The 23,770-nt window shown below is 38.3% G+C and overlaps 1 protein-coding gene across 1 annotated transcript; it reads left to right on the top strand.

The window, feature by feature from the left end:
• The first annotated feature begins 1,083 nt into the window (after nt 1-1,083).
• LOC139721373 (L-asparaginase-like) lies at nt 1,084-12,345 on the top strand. Its single transcript, XM_071632687.1, has 7 exons — nt 1,084-1,159; nt 1,827-1,932; nt 3,946-4,282; nt 8,574-8,700; nt 9,710-9,822; nt 10,873-11,058; nt 12,196-12,345. The coding sequence occupies exons 1-7, from the start codon at nt 1,084-1,086 to the stop codon at nt 12,343-12,345; spliced, it is 1,095 nt and encodes a 364-aa protein (XP_071488788.1).
• The last annotated feature ends 11,425 nt before the right edge of the window (nt 12,346-23,770 follow it).

The raw sequence follows: 23,770 nt of genomic DNA, 5'->3' as shown, positions 1-23,770 counted from the left end.
GTTACGTACATTATTTCATAAAATAACAACTACTTGATCAGACACCGTCTTGATATGTAAATAAGGGTCAAAGATCATAAATGTTTCATCCTGTATTTTAGTAAATACATGTCCTATCTCTCCCATATTTTGAACACGCAAAGACCATGTCACGTCGATCATTTCACAAAGTAATCACTTTTTGTTCAGATGCCATCTTGGCTGTGCAAAGTGGGCTCAATGCCCAAATATACTTCATTCTGTATCTTCGTTATAGTGTGAACGGAATTTGGTACTTTAGATGGCAAACCTGACTCCCTTTTCAAAATCAGTATCCAAACATCACACAGCCAATATCCATTAACACAGATGAAACCTGTATAGTCATGCCTATATTGGGATCAAAACTCAAATCATTGATTTTCAAAAGATCGGATCACATAATTTGTCAGTCTTGACAAATTCCGGGTCTAGTTTTCTCTTGATGCTGTCCCTATGACAGTCTTGTTGGTGTTTTCTCTTTCTGTTCTCTATGTTGTGTGTTTATGTGTGCACGCATGCTTGTCTACATGCACTTGCGTGCGTGCAGTGAATGTATGTGTGTGTGAGTGATTATGTTTGACTTTTTTCTGGGGATCTACCCGTACAATTAAGCATCTGCTTTTCTGTGGTTTCCCCTCACATAATCTTAATTATCCAATATGAGTGTGGCATACTCTAGACTAATTTAAATCCATTTTGTATCCATACACTGTATGAGTGTGGCATACTCTAGACTGATTTAAATCCATTTTGTATCCATACACTGAATTTTCAAATCATCTGTTACTAGCCATTGATCTTTAGATGTATGTCACAAATGTGACATGTGTGGAACTTAATAAATGAAATGAAATGAAATAAATAAAATGAAATGAATGAAATGTTATTTTAATTGAATCTGTGTATATTAAAAAGATCGCAAGAGTTACAGAGTATTGAGATAGTCGACGTAAAATTAACCACCTTTATCATTCAAATAGTATCTTTAATTGATATTTTGTTTTGAACAGTAAGTTTACGAGGCGCAATATTGAGATGACTGCCGCAGTGAACAGTGTAACCATGGAAACCAAAGAAACTCCTAAGATTCTTGTCATCTACACTGGTGGAACGATTGGGATGAAGAAAGTGAATGGAGGTGAGTCAATAGGAAACACTCTTTTCTTAGTACATTATAATTATCTCCTTCTTTTTCTCTCCCTCTCTCCTTCCCTCTCATCTCTCTCTCTCTCTCTCCCTCTCTCTCTCTCTCTCTCTCTCTCTCTCCCTCTCTCTCTCTCCCACTCTCTCTTTAACTGTGCCGCTCTGGAAGAAGTAGCCATCGGACGTAGCGTTAGTTTAATGTTTTTAATGCCATCAGCTTTCGACATCTTGACGGGTCTCCTTCAGGGCATTTGGAAATCAACATAACGAAAAGCAACCACCTGTAATAAAACTTGAACAAAATCATGATAAAGCAAAAACAGCGATATTACATAGATTAGCATGCACTCCAACACCAACAGCAATATGACATAAATTAACATGCACGGTGGTATTAGCGTTAAAACATCAATATGGCCTAAATACATACTTGTGGTTGTATCAGCAACATATTGGTGTTTGCATTGCAATATATCAATTATATAGATGTATGCATTGTATGCATGCATACATGTGTGTGTGTGTGTGTGTGTGTATGTGTGTGTGCGTGTGTGTGTGTGTGTGTGTGTGTGTGTGTGTGTGTGTGTGTGTGTGTGTGTGTGTGTAGATGCAGTCGTACAGGTGTGCTTGACTAAATGAATATTTTTCCTCCGTGTTTGCAGTTTTGGTGCCAGTGAAACACTATTTGCCAGACTTCATTAGCAAAACGCCCACAGTGTACGGCAAGCCAGCGGACAGTATCGAGGGCCTCAGCACTTTTGATCTCATGTAATTACCCTCAATACCTCAACCGATACCTGATAAGGATGTCAATGTCATTACAAAAAGGGCTGATATTTTTCGATCTTTTCAGACAATAAATAGAGGATATCTAATACTAATCTGCATACCATGGATTCGATGAACTTCACTTTGGCTGTGTCTATAGTCATCCTATCTTAAAGGACAAGTCCACCTTCATATACATAAGGATTGAGAGAATGCAGCAATATTAGTAGAACACATCAGTGAAAGTTTGAGGAAAATTGGACAATCCGTTCAAATGTTACGAATATTTCAAGTATCTGCGCAGTCACTGCTGGAAGAGAAGACTACTACAGTATATGATGTCACATGGGTACAACTATATAAGGAAAATAAAGAGAGAATTTCACAAAACTTTACTTTTTTGAATAAAGTGCACTCTTCTTTGACTTGCTACTGACGTATGTTAAAGAACAAGTTCACCTTCATAAACATAAGGATTGAGAGAATGTAGCAATATTAGTAGAACACATCATTGAAAGTTTGAGGAAAATCAGACAATCCGTTCAAAAGTTATGAATTTTTGAAGTTTGTGTGTAGTAACCGCTGGATGAGAAGACTACTGCAGTGTATGAATAACTTAGATGTCACATGCGTACAACAATATAAAGAAAATATAAAGAGAATTTCACAAAATTCCATCTTTTGAAAAAAGTACACATTCCCCTGACTCGTTACCGACAAATGTTATGGGTAATATTATTCCCCCTGCCTTTAGAAAGAGGGAAGTCAAGAGCTCTTTTATTATGCGAAAAAAGTGAAAATATGTTGAATTTTCTTTTACATTTTCTTTATACTGTTGTACGCACATGACTCACCAGCTGTAGTAGTCTCCTCATCCAGCGGTTCCAACACAAAAATTTTAAAAATTCATAACTTTTGCATCGATTGTCCAATTTTCCTCAAAGTTACACTGATGTGTTCTACTAATATTGTTGCATTCTCTCAGTCCTTATGTTTATGAAGGTGAACTTGTCCTTTAAGGGTAATATTATTCCCCCTGCCTTCTGAAAGAGAAAAGTTGAGTGTTCTTTTGTTATGCGAGAAAAATGGAAATATGTTGAATTTTCTTTATTCTTTCTTTATATCGTTGTACTCATGTGACATCACAAGCTATAGTAGTCTTTTCATCCAGCCGTGACTGAGCAGAAACTTCAAAAACGGATTGTCCGATTTTGCTCAAACTCTCACTGATGTGTTCTACGAATATAGCTGCATTCACTCAACCCACATGTCTATGAAGGTGAACTTGTCCTTTAACTTACCTCTCCCTGAGCTCTTTCCGAGTCAAGATAACACAATAATCACAGTGAGGTAAATACACATATTACATTCTAATCAAAGATGTAATGTGCATTGCAGGAAATAATTTCGTTATGACTGATAACTTAATGACGATTCAATTAATGATGATTATAAAACATTGGCATTATTATCACCATTAACAGCTATTGGGGAAGCACTTTTACGAATGACTTCTGTAGATCCTAATCGACAGATGTTTCTGACCTTTTAAGATGCCAATAATGTGGGTGCTGCACTTTACGAATTCGACAACCAAGAGTGATACAGCCCATGAACTCGACACTAGGCAAACGATTGGAAGGCCCATGATTCCGCCACTAGGCACTGACAAGGTCCACGAGTCCGACACTATAAGGCAAACAAAGCCCACGAGACCGACACATTAAACCCGGTGATGTAATGTCGAACTCGTTGGCCCATTTTTGCCTATAGTATCGAAATCGTGTGCCTTGCTTGCCTATAATGTCGGACCCATGGGTCTTAATTGCCTAGTGTCGAGATGACTCGTGGGCTATACGACTCATGGACATTTTTTCTAATGTCGAACTCGTGGGCTGTATGACTCGTGGATGTCCGTCTCGTGGGATAACCCCAATAATGTAAACTTGTCAGGGTCTTGTGGAGATTACGTCATAATGCTTAAACTCTTCACCGTTGTGATGGTATCCATAGAAACCAGGATGGCAGCCACATTCTCTACAGCATGTTGGAGTGGGAGTGCATCAAGGACTCGAGTAACATCGCCGCCGCGGACTGGGTGCACATGGCAGAGGATATCCTACGATATTACACCGTCTTCAACGGGTTCGTGATCCTACACGGCACGGACACGATGGCCTACACGGCGTCGGCTCTGTCTTTCATGCTCGACAACCTCTCCAAGCCTGTTGTCATCACTGGCTCGCAGATTCCGCTATCCGAGTTCCGTAGCGATGGAGAGAACAACATGTTGGGCGCCCTTGCCATGGCCAGCTACTCTCGGCCTGAGGATGGCTTGGTGATAGCTGAGGTAAGGCGAAGACGAAAGGTGGTCATAATCATTGATACAGAATACATTTAAGAACACTTCATTACACCAGCTTAAAAAAAAAAAAAAAAAAAATGATCTCAATCTATACTTAATCATATACCGTTTTTCAAACAAAATCTGAAGACAAGATAATGAAGGAAAGTATGAACTTATGTTGCCCAACCCGATCACACACTCGGTAAAGTGCTAGTCTTTTATTTGAAAGATATTCTGTATAATTTCCTCCTTTCATTAAAGACCCTGTAAGGGATACCACGGAGTGAGAAGGCTGGCAAGGCTCAGATATATTCGAGATTCCCCGTAACGAACTGTATACATCAGCTTTGCCGCTGATCTCTGTGTAATAGCCAGAGAGCAGTCTGCTAGCGAATACTCAATTTACCCCATCAATCCCAAAAGGTTTGACCCCTCAGAGTTGCTGGGGCCACCCTCCTCAGTAACAAAATGTGCGTCAGCCTGGTCCCGGAGGGCGGGTTGGGCCCCCAGGGACCCCCCCGAAAGAGGCCCTTGGAGGGTGTAATTTACCCCATGGAGCCCATGAACCAAACTTGGTCTAAAAGAATGTCCTATGGGTGTACATCATAAAAATATAAAAACTGACAAAATATCTGGTCGGGGAAGGAGTTGCCAGACCGCTAGTTTGTAGGCACAAACCCTTGCTGGTTGTTTAGGTGTCTGCATCAAGACTACACTTTCCTATAGGACCTGTACTGTAGCGTCTCCCAACAGTCTGAGGGACAGTGCCAGTTGAGTGCATGTAGTAGTCTTGGCGCAGACTCTGTTACTCCCATCAAAGGTTTGTAGGACCCTACCCGCAAACTGCCCAGTATACCCTGGAACCCAGGGTAGTTTGCAGGCAGAAATTGACCAGGCACAATAGAAAAAAAACACACACACACACACACACGCACATACGCACGTACGCTCACACATTCCTTTATGTAAATACATACCGGTATACAAAACATGTCACATAGGTTCTACAGCCAGGATACCGTGCACACAATAAATGTCAGCTCTATAAGAAGTTCATACCATTTGATTGTTTAAATGGATGCTATCAATGGACATTTCAGCAAGGACACTAGAGAAAATTTAAAATTTGTGTGAATGTGTATCATGTTTTACCGGCCCCATCGTCTACTTGTCCTTTACTATGTATTCACCTTATGAGACACAATTGGAGCTTTTCAGAAAATGCTGAAATAAACCTTTCATTGTGAGTACACTTCAATTTCAGACCAACCACAGAAGCACTAAAGGCCATTTGTATAACACACTGAAGTAAACCATATCATCATCAGAGCATTAAACATAACTTTGATAAAGTTCATGTTAATAACAGAATGTCGGATACAGCTTGGAGTTTTTCCTTTTCTGACTCTTTTTTTTTTTTTTTTTGCATTTAAAATGCAAATTCCAAGTCTCAATCCATACATGATTCTTTTGAAAATCTTAAAATGAGAATTCTTGTCGGTTTTGGCTGATAAAAAACCACCCTTTATGTATTACAACAAAAAAAAAAAAATCAGAAATGATATCCATCAATTCTCAAACTCAGTAGTGCATGTCACCTCATTGTTTTGGACAATAAATAATACATCTTTACACATAATTATGGTGTTCTACATAGACTGTGTACATGTATTGCTGAACTTCCTTAAAACATACAGAATGCTGTAATATTTCAGCACTTTTGTAAACTTCTGGGTTCTGGAGATACTTTACCTTAAGTTCCCAGCCCCACACAAACGAAACCCAAATTATGGTGTCACATATTATGCAAAGACTGCCATTGACCCTGGTCAGTACACAACAAGTTGAAGCATTGACTATATAAAGCTCTCTTTAAATATACGTGTAGCATGCAGGCTGAAAGTATGAACTTGATCTTGTGTTCTCTTTACATTAGCACTTTTTTCAACACCTTATTTCTGGAGATACACTATCTTCAGTTCCGCAGCCCCACACAAACAAAACTCAACATGTGGTGTCACATACTGCAAAGACTGCCATTGACCCTGGTCAGTACACAACAAGTTGAAGCATTGACTATAGCTCACTTTGAATATACTTGAAGCATGCAGGCTGAGAGTGTGAACTTGATCTAACTTGTGTTCTATTTACATCAGCAATTTTGTCAACTCCTTATTCAGTGACTCCAACTCTCCCGTTTTCGACGGGAGATCTCCCGCCGAAAGCCCATTTTTGCAAAATCTCCCGTTTTCCCGCTTGAGATTTGATTTCTCCCGCCCTGGGTCTGTGTCTTCCGGTGGAAATGATTTCTTACTTATTGCTATATCGTATGTTGAAAAAAAAATAAGCCTTAGATAGACCACAGAACATCTAGAACCCTAGGAACTTCGCGCTTCGCACACATCAACTTGGAGTCTCCCGCCGTTGCTATATAGGGGTCTCGGGCGGGAGAATCTCCAGATCAGAAGGTGATTGGGGTTGGAGTCTCTGCTTATTTCTGGAGATACATTATCTTCAGTTCCCCAGCCCCACACAAACAAAACTCAACTTGTGGTGTCACATACTGCAAGCATAGTTTATGATTGCCATTAGCCCTGGACATTACTCACAAAGTTGAAACGTCAAATTACCAACTGAATGAAACGCTAGCTTCATTTTTTTCCCCTTTAACAATAGCATGCATGCCCAGAGCATGTGCAGTGACTGTTTTTTGTGTTCTCTTTATATCAGCATTTTGGTCAACTACTCATTTATGAGATACTCAGTTGTATACTCCTCCCGCCCCCCCGAAAAAAAAAGAAGAAAGAAAATAAACTTTCAGGGAGTCACATACAGCTACAATTTAGTTTATGCTTATGATTTAGTTGCCATTAACTTTGGCAATTACACATCAAGTCATACATCATACTGTATAGTAGACAACGAAGGGGTTTTTTAGCATTATTTGAAAAAACTATTTGTGGCATAGGCCTACACATAATAGATACACTAAGCAGCCTGTGTGGCCAGTAAAACATGACACAATTTCTTCCACACAAATTTTGAATTCTCTCTAGTGTCCCTGCTGAAATGTCCATTGATAGCATCCATGTAAAATAATCAAAAGGTATGAACTTCTTAAAGTAGATCTGACATTTATCATGTGCAAGGTATCATGTCTGTATACCCTATATGTGACATTTTTTGTATACCGGTATGTATTTACATAAAGGAATGTGTGAGCGTATGTGCCTTCGTGTGTGTGTGTGTGTGTGTGTGTGTGTGTGTGTTTGTGTGTGTGTGTGTGTGTGTGTGTGTGTGTGTGTGTATGTGTGTTTGTGTTCTATCGTGCCTGGTCAATTTCTGCCTGGAAACTACCCTGGGTCCCAGGGTATACCGGGTAGTTTGCAGGTACAAACCGTTGTTGGGAGTAACAGAGTCTGCACCAAGACTACTACATGCACTCAACTGGCACTGTCCCTCGGACTGTTGGGAGACGCTACAGTACAGGGCCTATGACAAAGTGTAGTCTTGACGCAGACACCTAAACAACCAGCAAGGGTTTGTGCCTATAAACTAGCGGTCTGACTACCCCTTTCCCGACCAGATATTTTGTCAGTTTTTATATTTTTATGATGTACACTCATAGGACATTATTTTAGACCAAGTTTGGTTCATGGGCTCCATGGGGTAAATTACACCCGCCAAGGACCCTTTTCGGGGGGTCCCGGGGGGCGGGTTCGGCTGACGCGCATTTTGTTAATGAGGAGGGTGGCCCCAGCAACTCTGAGGGGTCAAACCTTTATGGCTTGATGGGGTAAATTGAGTAGTCGCTAGCTCTCTGGCTATAAGTAAATCTACACCGTAGAATCTCAACTGGAGTGGACCGTGTAATACCGATGAGAGTATGCTTCGATGCACATATTAGCTGACCGGTGCTGTTCGTGGTTTACGAATGTTCCCCGATGGACAGCGAATAAATCGAGCCTCCCGTGAATCCCCACGCTACAGTTTTTTTTTTTTAATAATAAAAATAAAACATAAGATTATCATATAGTAAAATTATGTCGAACAAAATTCTTCGTAAATCATATCTCTCGGTAATCATGAAAATTTCAGCCTATTCATGATCATAGATTTTCCCCCAACATGAAGATGATTTATGATCGAAATGAATTAAAGTATGACCTTATATCCCCACCCCCTACACCCACCAAGGGAGGTATACGACCATTTCTCCCCCCTCGCGTCACCGTTCAAGTACACTCCCACAAACTCATCAACCACGATGTACGTTACGCCCTCTATCATTCAGGTCACTCTATTTTTTAACGGCAAGTTGATCCGTGGCAACCGAAGTATGAAATTCTCCTGCTGCCGACTGGATGCCTTCAAATCCCCGAATTTCCCGCCACTTGCCTTCGTGGGCACCAACACTCAAGGTGACTTTCCAATTCCAGGCCCATCAATAAATACACTGTAAAAACATCGATGTTAGATTTAACACCACGGGTGTTAAATCTAACACCGATCAAACTTCAATAAAGGACCACACCCACAGTTGTTAAAAATGCACTGTGATGGTGTTGAAAAGTGTTCACCTTACACTTTGTGGTGTTAATTTGACACTGTATAATCGTTATTTTGACACTGTACTGGTGTTAATTCAAAAATGACACCACATGGTGTTGATTTGATATTTGTTGGTGTTAATATCAATGGTTTAACACCCGTCCAGCTTCAATAAGAGACCACACCAGCTGGTGTTACTTTGGTGTAAATTTATTTTCACATTTTTTCAAAAATCTAGTATTTTAATGTAAAATTCTTGATCGTCTTGTTTAAATTAAAAATCAACAAAAAGTGCAGTTACTAAGAAACTCTTCAAAAAACAGTTTAAAATTTGGAAATGACACCCGGAGGTGTTAATTTAACACCATAAATGAGCACCGAAAATTTAACACCAGCTCGGTGTTCACTATTTAACACCGGACTTTTTGCAGTGTACTAACAACATCTACTTGAGCTCATGATTCAAAGTGTACACAATTATCATGTGTACTGATGTAATCGGGATGAAATATTGGGGTTTTGTTGGCGCTTAAAGAAAGTAAGGATATTTAGACCTATATAATACCAAAAGAAAGGGGATATGTTAAAAAAAACCATTTGTATATTCATATTATGTACCAACATTCGTAAATCATGAATGTATTTTGTATTAAACTTTTACCACTTTTGAAGTTCATTCTTGAACAGCTATGTCAATGGCATAGATCTGTACTCCATGGGACAGAATGATACTAAAACGTAGTATTTCCTAAGTTCGAATCAGACAGGACATTGTAAACCAGGGCTACTTGATGTATGATCACTTATGCACCGTCCTTCATCCTCCATTGTTTAATTCCAAAGTGACATCTTTTATTTCGTTCATTCCATCATGGTTAGTGATCTGGACTAATGTCCGTCAACCGAAACCTGGTGAAGAGTTCAGTGTGAAGGCGAACATGACAGCCGAAGTGGATCTCCTTTGGATCTATCCCAACATCACCCTCGACACGGTGAGTTCGGGGAAATAGTCGGTATAATGTCACCCTCGAAACAGTGAGTTTGAGACAATAGTCGATAATAACATCACCCTCATTACCACGCCAGAAGGCAATATTAAACAGACTAATCATTGATATGATTCTGTTATGTAGGCGTCACTGTCGCGAAATTGACCAAAGATGAACACAGGATAAAGGAAATGTTCCAATTAGCCGCTGATCGTATAAACATTGGGTCATTCGTGAAAGCATCTTAAGCCATTTTATGGATGATGGAGTTTTTCAGGCTGCTGTAGCAACTTTGTGAGCGGTGATAAAATCTTCAAATTCATGTAGACATCTCTTTTTCCTTCGTTTGTCCTTCAGATTCACATCTTCGTGTAGCCTTCGTGTGTGGTTCGGGTGCCATCGTGTAACTTTCAGTAGGCGTCGTATACTTGCTTCGGCTGCTGATTGGCTTTGACCAAGTTCCGGGTCAACTTCACACGAAATTGAAAAGTCCATATTCGTATTGCCGTCTTGTGTCAATTTTGGGACAGTGTGACTCCACCCTTACCCCGATTTAATGGTTATTCCGCAGACGCAGGGGCGGATCCAGGAATTCTGTAAAAGGGGGGGGGGGTGCAACTGATATATCTGGTGCCACTTCCGGGTTTCATTTCATTTTTTTTTCTTTTATTTTTTTGTTTTGTTTTAAACGATAAATAAAGGGGGGCGTGCGCCTCTTGGATCCGCCACTGAGACGTGTATTTTTTTTAATACTCTAAAGCCCCACTTAATCTCGACCAGTGGGCTGCGAAGCTCTCGCAGGTGGGCCGCCAAAAATGAAACGAATATTCATATTCAATCTTCCTGGGCCTCAATAAAGTTTGTAGGAGCCAATGTGGGCCTCGGGTTTGAAAAATGTTGAGAAGCGCAGTTCTAAGGGTTCTTCCTAATTTGTTGTTAAAAAACTTAACCTTTAGCGAGTGTGCTCAACCGGAAAGTGAAAATCAAAATCAATTGCTTGATGAACGTCTATACAATTGAAAACGTAATTTTGTACGATTGAACATTGAACAGGTGAAGGTACATCTTCAGACTGACATCAAGGGCGTTGTGTTGATGACGTACGGCGCGGGGAACTTTCCATCAGACCGCAAAGACATCTTGAATGCTATCAAAGAGGCCGTTCAGGGCGGCAAACTGATCGTGAACTGCACCCAGTGTCCTGACGGACAAGTCACACCGGCTTACGAGACCGGACAAGTAAGTCTTGTTTTGACAGAAATACATTGTAGGGGCTTAACACCCGCCTTAGAATAAGATCAGGCCAGAAAAAGAAGTGATCTTAAAGGTCCTGTTTACCTTTCGGAGCAGTGATTTAAAAAAAAAAAATGTTCAAGATATCACTTTTGATGCATATGTGTAGGTCAGTTGTATCACAAAACATCCTACCATATAATTTTTTTTTTGTTGCAATAAAACCTGAAATATAAGGAAATATCACTATTATTCTCATTAAACCGTATACGGTTAAGTCTGGAAACATTTTTATTATAACTTTTGTTCACATTTTAATATTTAACAATACTTAACATTGATTATACCAGTTCAAATTTTTACATTGGCTGTTTCTATCCCTAACGCACATTGTAGAACTATTTTGACGCACTAATACTGGTTTTTTTGTTTCATCTCCAAATGGGAAATTATGCCTTTAAAGATCGGTAGACCACTCACCTCGATGACTACTGAGCAAAGGAGACACTAGTAAACACAACCCAGAGTTGAGAGCATGACTTTATAATCGCATTGCTTAAAGGGATGGTACACAGTATTGGTGGAAATGAAAATTGGGCTTTTAACTTTTGGCGAGATACCAAGAAAACACTTGTGAAATAGTGCAGAGCATACCGTTTTAAGAGGAATTAAAAGTTTATTTGATGAAGATCGGGTTTGGAATGGCTGAAACATCCAAAAACAAAGTAAAACAAGGCGATCGTAATGTAATGTGGGTCCCACACTTTATTAGAATCGCTCTGTTTTGGATATCTCAGCCATTTCAAAACCAATTTTCATCAAATAAATATTGAATTCCTCATGGAATTTCATGCTCTTTCATATTTCATAAGAAGTTTCTCATAATCTCACCAGAAAATGCTAGAAACCCGAAACTAGGTCTGAACCAAAACTATACGATCCCTTTAATGTCATTATAATATTTAAGAAATTATTTAGATTTTTTGTTACTCTGATTTTTTATGTAAGATGAGAAAACCATTGTTATTGTTTTGTACACGTTCTTAAACATGAAATTCGCGTTTACCAGGATCGATCTGAATTCTGTTGATCCGAGAGTTTGCTTATCAAATTTTGTTCGATGTTTTATTTTGGTTTATTAAGGTCCTGATAGAGGCAGGGGTAATCCCCCTCTCTGACATCACACCAGAGGCGGCGCTCACCAAACTTGATTACGTCATCCAAAACTTCACAGGCTCAGAACGCGAGGCTTACCTCAAACGTAGCCTGCGGGGAGAGATGACGGTTCAGTAGTTTGATGATAATATTCAAGGAGGTTTTAAATTGATTTGATTTGATCTGATCTGATTTCATTGTTCCACATCTAAAACAAAAATAACATGATAAAATCGATTGAACTTTAGACTGGACCAAGCGTCGTAATTACAAAGAATACAAGAGAAGACAATTTTACAAACATGAAATGTGGGGGACCTACTAAAAAAGCATTATAGCTTGTAATGTATAGGTCCCTAGATGAAAATGTTGGTCTTGTTAAACAAACAACCTAGTAACAACAATTATGAAAGAAAGGAAATGAACGTAAAGGAAAAGAGAGCAAAATGAGCAAGAAAAACAAATAAAATACATCAGAGCATAACGAATTAGCCACCTGTAATACGCTTGCAAGATTCCTCGTCACCCGACCAACATAGTTAGGTAACAGTAGGAATACGCAAAAGCACATGATACATAATGATTCATGAATTCAAGAATAGCTTTGACATGAGCGACTCTGTAAGAAGAACTAAAAGCAAACCCTGATTCCTAATAAACAGGTGTGATACCTCTTTGATCATAATAATGATCAAAGAGGTATCACAAGTGATCATATAAAGTCTTTCATGGATCAACCTGAGTCTGAGATCGCACTCCGTGGCCTACACGATTTAATGACGTAGCTAAAACGCCCTGGAATCGTGTCAACCATTCTTTTTGTATACTTCTTAGTAGACCATAAGATATCTTCTGTACTTTAAAGCTGGTTAATACATTGTACTAGTCCTTGCTCCTTCTTACCTTATGATTATGCAAACATAATTATAATATGCATGTACAGTAACTTAATGATTTTAAGATACATGTATGTACAGGAAATTCAAAATGAACTCAACTTTGAATTGATAAGATTCTTGCGTCAAGTTGTTTATTGCAACTGATTGACAAATTGCCCTACATCGCTCGAGTATGTCCATGTATACCCATGATATATTTTGTCATAAGTAGTGTAATAAAACACTGATCAATTCAGTGCTTATTTACATTGATGTAGGACAATTTTACAATCAGTTGCAATAAGAACTTTTTTTATTCGCGAATATTCATGTTAAATTTCTACTACCTTTTCACCCAATTTTGCACTCTACATACTTTTATTCACACACCTTTGTACTATGTTTTGAAATGGTATTTACATTGACATTCTAAGTTTTATTGATTTCTGTTAACTGTACTGAACTTTGCACGTTAAGCTTTTACCAGTGAGGAATTTCTCATTTTTTTTACCTTAATTCTATCTGTGCATGCATAGTTTCACTCCTTTCTTTCTTTCTTCATTCATCCATTCATTCATTCCTTTATTCATTCATTCTTTCATTCATTCATTCATTCATTCATTCATCCATTTATTCATTTGCAGCAACACTCATTCTCGGTAATACTATCGGTGATTGTATCAAGTCAATAATGTTTTATACTGTATTGTACTGCATTGGTGACTGGAAGTTTGTTTGTTTGTTTGTTTGTTTTTCTGAAATATAACCCCAGGCCTTATGATATACACAGGTTAAAGTCTCCCAACTGTATAACTATACGTGAGGAAACTAAAAGAAAAGGAAAAGAAAAAGAAGTGAACAAAGGAAAACCCAAGGCAGTATCACTACACGTCTCTTCCTTTCTCTCTCTCTACTACATGTATGGTATATAAACTGCTGACAATGTTTCATACACTGTCTCCCTTAGGCTGAGTTCAGATTGTTTCATGAATATGATATGATACATATATATACATATATATAATATATATAATTTTGTATATATATATATATATATATATATGCATATTAATGTGTGTGTGTGTGTGTAATTATATATTTAACAATCTGAACCTAGATTAATAGTGTGTAAAAAATATGAATGAGTGTTGTCAGCAGTAAAAAATGTAACAATTATTCAAGGAGACACAAATTTGTCTCCTTAGGGTCAGTGTCTCCTTAATGTTTTATCTACAGTGTCTCCCTACGGCTATATCATATACATCATATGTATGTGTGTATGTATGTCTGGTCTATATGTTTTGAAATCCGTCCGGCCAGGAGCAGACGTATACCCTTGTGTGTATGTCCTGCTTCAGAAACGGATTTTAATCTAACATCACATCGCATCCTGGTCGCTGATGAAGAATGCGATGACTAACCTGTTTGGTGTCTTGTTTCTAAAACATGCGCTTTCCTCGCCAGGATAAAGCGTTTTAATGCCATTTTAGGTTTTAATCTCATTCATTTCTGTTCGTTATTGATCAGTGCCTACCAGGAAAGGCTGGTTGACTATCAGGTAAAGTCTGATTGACTATCAGGAAAAGTCTGATTGACTACGGGAAAGACCGTTGACTATCAGGAAAGTCTGATACAGTATTCCATCACGGACAAGGCACAACTACTGGCTGGGATGTCTCTATGGGGGCCGGAGGTGTGAGTTTGCGTCAATGAAAGACAAGATGAGGTGGGTCTCTGAACCGTTTATCTTCGTGATAGTAAATCGGAGCATGACGTTGGCAATGTAAGTCCTTGAAAAGCTACCAGGGATTTGTTTAACACTTAACGTTTTTTAACACTGATTTCATCCTTTCATCTTTGGCTCTTCGTGGAGGGAACCAGTTCATGGATGCGTCGTTGCTACGCCAAACGCGCACATACACACTGCGCGGTTACCATGCACTGGCAGCAACTACCAGTCTAGACGCATTCCATCACACAAGCAGGTAAGTTTTGAAATCCGTCCGACCAGGAGCAGACGTATGCCCTTGTGTGTATGTCCTGCTTCAGAAACGGATTTTAATCTAACATCACATCGCATCCTGGTCGCTGATGAAGAATGCGATGACTAACCTGTTTGGTGTCTTGTTTCTAAAACATGCGCTTTCCTCGCCAGGATAAAGCATTTTAATGCCATTTTAGGTTTTAATCTCATATAATATATATATATATATATGGGTGAGAATTTTGAACGATGTACAATAGCCAATTTTCGTACCTTATGACATTCTTTCCCTTAGAACACGCCAGGATGATCTACGAAACCAGATTTTTTCATGTCATCTCAAAGATTGGTAAATTTCCTTTGAGGAAATATATGGTTTGGTTGACTTTTGCCTGATATTTTTCATTTCACAAGGATTTAAAGCGTAAAAATACGGTAAAAACGCTATTTTCACAATAATTTTTGTTTTTCAAACTAATGATGTGCATTTTTAATGGTACGTGGCATCTAATATCTGACCATGTTTTGGATCTGACATATTATGGGTATGTACCACAAAAGTATAAGAACTTTATGAGCACGTACAAAACTACAGAGAACAATTAAAATATCAAAGTCCTAAACAGACGAACGTCCGTGATGCTTTTATTTCTATCGCTGCTGCAAATTGTACTTTGTTGTCCCAACTGTAACGTATACGAAAATTTGGTGTTCCACCTAATGAACATATCCTGCAAAAATTGTACGTCTGCTGGCTGTACATGGGACGTAATATTCTTTTATGCAAAATTATACTTAGTTTTCGTCACGGACGTGCTTCCGCTATTTTCTAATAAAGATCGTAGCCCATGAAACGTTATTGGCGATATTGTTCTGAGTCGTAATCAACTAAGATCTAGCAACACGATGATATGTTTGTTTTGAGTTTCTGTCCATCCTTTGTCAAATAGGAACCGAAATTGTATTTTTAGACGAACCTCCAAGAAAAAAAGAACGTCCGTGATGATTAAAACGTTTTCGAGTGGGACACCATCTTGCTTTGATGGCGAAGGTGCATTTTACCTTTGGCTCTCTTGCCGAGGAGCTGCATGCCATTTTTGGAGCGGACTGAGGTTCGTCCGCAGTTTTTGGACCATGCAATTCACCAAAAACCAAGCAAATAATTGATATTTTCTCTGAAAATTCACCTCCTGATCCCCCTCTGAGCAATACGTATGTTATAAGGATGTCAAATTTCTTATAATTTGCATTGACAATACCTTTTCAAATTTTTGAAAGAGTTAGGAAGGCTAGGTACTCTCTGCCGATTAGTTATCCGTCCTGGAACATGACCCTAGTAGTAGAACGAACGTCCGTGATAATTCCAGAGAACGTCCGTGACGTATGTAATCCCTCCGATAGGGATAACTTGTCCCGAAAGTGTCCTGTATTCTTTTAAACTTTTGGCTCGAATAGCGACAAATATAGTTTTACAAAGTAAACAATGAGTTTAGAGCAGTACTTTCAGAATGTTTAAGGCGTTATGTGATCGTGATGAACAAACAATTGAAAATTTACTCACAATTTTACGCTTGTTTTCCCTCTAATTATACAAAAACAGCTAAACACTTTAAACAAAGTTATGGGAAAATGGAATTTTGCGTAATCTGTAATTTCTGTGCGTTTAAATTTCTTTCTAATGAGGTTCTGGAGACAATTTGTACTGTTACAGGTTCTGAAAGTTTCGCTCACGGACGTTCTGTCCGAGAAAGGAAATTTCTGACAATTACAAATATATCACTGCACATAAGATTAAAGTTAGTTGAAAATATTACCAAATCACCGAGCCACTCATACCCGAAAGTGAATAGCGTTCAGCACTCAATTTACCTGTAATAGCAAACGGGAAACGTTTTTTTCACGGATGTTCGTTGGTTGAATAAGTCAATGGATTACATAGTAGGAGAAAGAGGATCAGTGCCACTTTTTAGTGACAGGTGCTCTAAGTGTTTATCTTTTGAGTATGGTAGCTGCCGTCTCAAACAGAACACATCCAGTTTTGGTCTCCATAACGGACGTTCGCTGTAATTGTCATGATATTAAATGCCTTAATTCATTCTTATTTTTCTCTTCATGACGATCTTTCTTTCATTCCCTCAATAGCCTGAACATGCTGCGACCAAACAGAAAACAAAAACAAAACAAAACAAACCAAAACAAATCCGAAAAGTGCTACGCAATCACATTCAGGATAATGACGGAAGAAGTCTGTAATGAGCATGTGTTGAATAAGAAACGGAAAAGTTTCAAAAGGACGTGGAAGCAGTTGAATGAAAATGACTGAGAAACAGAGAAGGGATCGAGCTCCAACACACAGAGAAAAGAATTGCCAGTGCACTCCCGTTATACCAAATTCCTCTGGAGAAGTTTTTGTTTGTTTGTTTATGTTTTTTATTCATCGAAATGCCGTCACAAGCGAACAAAAATCATGCAGTATACAATTATTGTCTGATGAAAACACACAAATACTCCGCTTATCATCACATGGTGTTGTTTTATACTCATCAACGAAAAGCAATATTCAATTGTAATTTTTCCAAGATTTTTTTTTTCATTTTACATTTAAGAGACAGAGAGATCGTCAGTTTGTTTGTGCTTTTGTGCTTACTTTGAAAACACATGTTTAAAAAAAAGTAATGATTAAGAATAGGTTTAAGGTTGCACTTTGATACGTTCGCTCTTCCAAAGATTCGTTACTCCGATGTCCAAAGGTTTGTTATTCCAAAATGAAAAAAAAAATGTAGTTAATTCAGGAGGTTTGTTATTAGAAATGTTCTTCGAAAAATAGATATTAAGGATCATTATTTTAGGTCCGTTCTTCTAAAAGTGGAATGGGCCTGATATTCGTTTAGGTGAAAACGGTTATTATGAGGTTTTGAAGTTGGAGGATTTTAGTTATTAACTTGTTTCTCCACATTTGAATAAGCGTACATAAGTTTTCATGTTCCAATTAATAAGCCTTTCGGATAACCTTCGGAGATTCCTATCATTTACCGAATAAAAAAGCTTCATGATTATACGAACTCTATCAATTTTCGTATTGACAAACTGTATGAATAACGAGCCTCCGAAATGACGCGCTACAAAAGGTTTGTTATAACAAACCATATTGTATAATATCGAAGTCACAAACATCCATCCAAGATATATAGACTTATTGTGTCTTATTATGACGAAACTTCGCAGTATCGAACCTATTATCATTTCTGACTAATATAATAACACAATTTTTTCTCGGTAACAGTGTGTAACACAAGGAGCAAACACAGAGGGATTTCTTCCTAACGTATTCGTTTGCCCTCCCCAGCTAAACTTCGTATTTCTATAACGGAGCACATTTCTGTTGTTTTTCTATATTAATTCTTTGTCATAATTTTAGCTGTGACCATGTTCGTTATATAAAAAGCAAATTTTGCATTGTAGACTTTATTGAAGTTTAGGACCTGAATATTTACTTCATGATAGCGAAATTTTGATAAATATATTAGTTCTCAAGGATGGACTACGTCACTGAGACTACACGTACGTTTGTACGTTCATTTACGAGAGATGGAAAAATTGTTTTCTTTGATTCCTCAGTATGAGAAGATAAACAAGCTTATATAATTGAGAATTGGTAATATCTGTTCAGGATTTTGCAGAGGAGTTTGGTCTCGACATGAAATTGCTGTTTGTTGTGAGTAGAATGCGTTTCCAACTCAAGAGAGCTGCATTGTTCAATATCTTGTTTGTTCCGAACGTCCGTGAGCTACATGCGAACCTCCGTGATGAAAACTATGCTATGTTTGTTGGGTGATAGAGACTGCCCAGATGAGATACATCTTAAAAAGGTATATTATTATTTGGGAGTGAGGATTAAAGTATAGGATAGTGAAATAAGAGGTGAAAATATTGAGTTTCTGTAAAATGCGCGTAAAGTGGAGAAAGTGTTTAGCGGAAGAGCAATATTTTCACAGAAATGACGAATTTAGTTAAATCATCAGTTGTCTACCATTACGTACAGGTTAAGTGTACAAGCTTAATATTCTACAATCACGTACACATGTCCCTTAAGATATTTCGTTAGGATTTTGAACTGAATCAGATCTTTGGAAACTATGTTAAATGGTATTCAAATGTATGTGCATTACTATTCCTTACGGACGTTCGCTACTCTGGACATGGTAAACTTCAGCGGTGAATAAAAACTTATTCCTGTGGGAAAATCCTAGTATAATTGGGTTCATATTAAAGCTTGAGTTATACTCTTTCAGGTAAGATGAATGATTTGGATAATTTCCTACTTTTTAAATTTTGCCTTGTTTTGGCTCAATTGTACATCGTTCAAAATTCTGACCCATATATATATATGCATTAATAGCAAATCTTGATTTAATGAATAATCCGAATTTTCGAGGATCCTTCCTCTTCTTCAGGGATGACAGTGCGAATATTCACAATGATTATTAAAGGAACTGGTGAGGAGTGTTCGGTTGTGCAAAACATGCGAAAGAGAAGGTGTTTTGGGTATAAAATGAAAGGTAGATATGTAACTTAACATGTGTCATAATATCTTGGAAATCGGAATCTTCTCAAATGTTTTAAAAAACGAAAAACAAAACATACTTTTCTGGAAAAAGATCCTTCGATACGATGGCGATACGTATTTGAATTGCGAAATACTGCTTGTTGACTGCGAACATCAAGCCAACTTACAGCGAAATCAAGCCCACATGCCGAGTGAGCTGCGGAACTACTATACATACGTTAGTTAGAGCAAGCTAGCTCTGACGGCTGGCTGTGCCTATGGGCGCGGCGGGCGTTTTTTTTTTTTTTTTTTTTAAGACGGCACAGATTGGGGCATGGCGCGTGTTGAACCTATGGGAAAAACGTTGGGTTAGGGTTTTTGGTTATGGTTATGGTTAGGGTTAGGGTTAGGGTTAGGGTTTGGTTAAGGGATAGGGTTCCCGGTAGATTTTTAGTTTCCCCAATCTGTGCCGTCTAAAAAAAAAAAATACGCGCGCGGCGGCGAGCGCTGGCCGCACTTCACTTGCCATAACTCACATCATACACAGTGTGCAGTGCTTCTAAGCTCGAGCTGTACGATCTTGCATGCTGTGTACGAGTGTATGAGTTCGCGTTGTGTTTTCATTTGATGAGAGCGCTAACCTAAAATCAAAGGACTCCTAGATCCTCCGATTCTGATTCACATGTCCTTCTTCCAAGATACTATGAGAGATAGTTCTATCGTCGGAAGACTCGGTAGGCTACGTATCCAAAAAGCCATCAAACTCCATTACAAGATTCTTCATTGAGAAGTACCGAAAGCGGGATAGGTAAACGCGGTATAGTACTACGTAGCCCGACCAGACGCCGGGCTATTTATACAGCGACTGGGCTGTGCCTGTAGCTGTACGTAGAAACTTTTCCGGGTAAGGACACAGCCCAGTACGCAGAAGCTGCCGTGCTTCGCACGGCGTCTGGTCGGGCCACGTAGAAAAAAAAAATCAACGAAATCTCAATAATTGATTACAATTACATAAAACACAAACGGGTTGTGTTATTACATGTCATGTAATTCAATACATATCTTAACTCTTAACGTGCCATGGTCGCCGAACGGCGACCTTAGTCCTGACGTGCCATGGTCGCCGATCGGCGACTAAGAACAGCGAGAAAAGCATTGATCATTAAAGTTCTTGTGGTACCGTAATGTGTTACACCAAGCAACTGCCAATGATATGTACTGGTAGCTGATTAGCATAGCCATCACTTCCACTAAAAATATGAGCATGCTTACATAGGAAAATTTTGAGTAAATACATGATTTTTCATCTAGATGTATTTTTTTCACATCGGGAAAATCCGCAGCGGGCGCACCCTCTGCGAGATGTGTATGGATCAAAAGTCTCATAGGTAAACCACGCGTGTGTATGCTATTGACTCTACGTGTATTGTCTATGCGCTTCCACTTACATTGTTCCGCTTGGACGCTGTCCTGCGGGAAGCTGCTTTGATTTTGTCCCTCAAAGAGGGTCAGCTTTCGTTCGTCGGTCAAGTCTTTCATCCTTTTGTTTTGGTGAACGTCACTAATCGTCCCCACGCTAGCATAGGAATTGCGCGTGGACAAAGGCCTGCCGATTTCAATAGAGTACGCCCGCCCGCGGTCCGCGTAGACAAAAGGAGGATTAGCAGGTTCTTCCTTCTCAGGTGGACAAAAGACACTATTCCAGGGCCCGGGACAATTACTTTAGTTTCAAATACAGGATCTGGGACTAAAGGACTCAGATTTGGGAATGAATTACTGAGGCAGAAAGAGAAATTGCTAAGACAAAATAAACTGCTAGTATCTTTGGAATCATACAATTCTAGAAGGCAATTTTGTTATCATTTGAAAGAGGAAATGTTGCTCTAAAACTTTCTCACAGAGTCAAGGGAGCATTCCATTGAAGAAAAAACAAGACTGACTCTTTTTTTCCATACTACACAAAAATTTCTATTAATTTTTTGATGTATCAAATATTTCTGCAATATTTCAGATTCAGATAGATATTGTGGCAAACTGACTGCATGACACCAAAGAGCAAACATTTCTTGATATATGTTGTGTAGAACTCAATTCAAAACAGTCAATAGTTTCAGAGATATGGCAGTTTTAAATGTCATTGTCAGTCCAGTTTCGAAACGTTCTGGCGTCAGGTAAAAACCTCTGGCACGTTAGGGGTTTTGGGCCTGGCACATTAAGAGTTAAACTTTTCATGCACATTGTCAAGAAATGCAATCTTCATGGCAAACCCATCTTTTTTTTTTTTTTTTTTTTTTTTTTTTTTTAGTTCTTCAAAGATTTGAAACACAAGTAGGCTAGAGAAGTACCAGGTACTATGTTATATCTAAACTTGCATTGGATCTAACCAATAGTTCATTTTTATTACCGGTACAACTTGTCATGTATTCGTAATTTCGAATGTGACTTAGTTGTAACATTTATTGTGGATGATTTTCTTCACAACTGACACATGCACTGAATAGGTTAGAAAATTGATCATTGGTATGGCTTAGGCCTACTTTTTTTTTGTACGAATAGGGTTAATTGGAATTATTTCACAGATACACACAAAATGTTGGGAATCAGATCATTTCAGTCTTCTAGACTGAATAATGTGACACCTGTAATAGTCTAATAACTAGTCCAACAATTTCTGAGGCTATCTTACACATTTTCTTATTCATCATGCAATGCAACCATGCATGATGCAATATGTCTTGTTCACCTACAAGGAGAAAAGATACAACAAATAATCTGTTCAAGTCAATTATTTCCACATAGGCCAACAACATTCACTCAGTTTTATCTAGAATCCTGATTAGGTTGTTATCATCAGAACACATTTTTTTCTCAGTGGTAAATTGATGCTTAACAATTAGGCCTACACAGGTATAAATATCTTGTTCTGATATTTCAGTGAATAAAAATCTAACACATTTCTTATGTAGGGCTCGGGTTCGCTTAGCTCTCTAGCACTCGTCACAATTAAAGCAAACTAGGGCAGCACACATGTGTTACTTAGAAGGAGTCCCCTGGCTAACTAACTTGTAGCCAGTTTATTCTACACATAATTTGGCATGGGTTTACATGTAAATGTGGGTTGTAACAAATATTCATACACAAAATCAACATAACAAAACATGCAAATAAGGAAAAAAAAAAGGTTAAAACTAAATATTCATAATACCGGTATGTAAATGGTGTGTAGGCGTGGGTGATTATTTAAAGGCATGATTTCAGTATTACAGGGAACAATGGGTGAGAAGTGAAAGAGTGGAAAATGTCATGTGATACATGTATGTGGTGTGTCTGTGATAGGTGGGATGCGTGGTTGAATGTGGATGTGAATACTACTGTATAGGTGGTTTGACGTATTTATGTGTAGAGGGGTGGTACCTGTTATAACAGAAGGGGGATACACTTATAATAAATGGTTCAAAGTAAATCCCTACACTTACGTTACTACGGTATACTACCATGCATACATATACAAATTTCATGTGTACATATAAATTGCATGTGTACATGGGACCTACATTAGAAGTTGTGTGTACCAGGGTACACTGACCTTACATTTTCTTTCATCTTTGCATGTATATTTGCATTTGGTGTTGCATCATGAGCACAGGTTCTAATTGCAAATGTGCTACATGTATTTAGAAACTGCTCTCACAGTAATGTGATGTGATATACAATGTGTAGAGATAACAAATCTGGGCTGACGACTTGCATGTATGCCTATATCTTTTGAATACGAAATGTCATAATAGAAATAGTTGTATAGCAAAGATTGCCAATTTACACAGGTAAGGTAGTCATTTGCCAAAAAAAAAAACAAACTGCTCAGCATTCTGCCATTAGTCAATTTTGGCATCTGCACATTTTACTCCTATCATATTGAACAATTATGATAACAATAATATAACATGTAAATTAAAAAAAAAAACCTAACAAATGCAACCACTTTCAAGTAACTTGCACATTTGCAGGGAAAAAAAAAATAAGTGAAAGTCCAAGAATCAATGTCACATGGTTTAATGACTTCAAGTACAAAGAACACTATACTATTTCAGTGTGGAGACCTTCTACATATTGCATTGTCAAAACACATTCAGTTTAGGGTTTTAGCATACACAA

This window comes from Diadema antillarum, unplaced genomic scaffold (assembly GCF_040938485.1).
Source record: "Diadema antillarum isolate AM-2024a unplaced genomic scaffold, OU_Dant_1.0 scf00000142, whole genome shotgun sequence".
NCBI classification, from domain to species: domain Eukaryota; kingdom Metazoa; phylum Echinodermata; class Echinoidea; order Diadematoida; family Diadematidae; genus Diadema; species Diadema antillarum.
Note: the sequence above shows the minus strand (reverse complement) of the source record. Positions and strands in the feature narration are given on the sequence as shown.

Excerpts from the sequence above, each read along its gene's own strand:
- LOC139721373 (XM_071632687.1), top strand. The coding sequence starts at position 1,084 with ATGGAAACCAAAGAAACTCCTAAGATTCTTGTCATCTACACTGGTGGA. Across the intron at positions 1,933-3,945 it reads CTCAGCACTTTTGATCTCAT|AAACCAGGATGGCAGCCACA; the intron begins GTAATTACCCTC and ends TGGTATCCATAG. Across the intron at positions 4,283-8,573 it reads ATGGCTTGGTGATAGCTGAG|GTCACTCTATTTTTTAACGG; the intron begins GTAAGGCGAAGA and ends TCTATCATTCAG.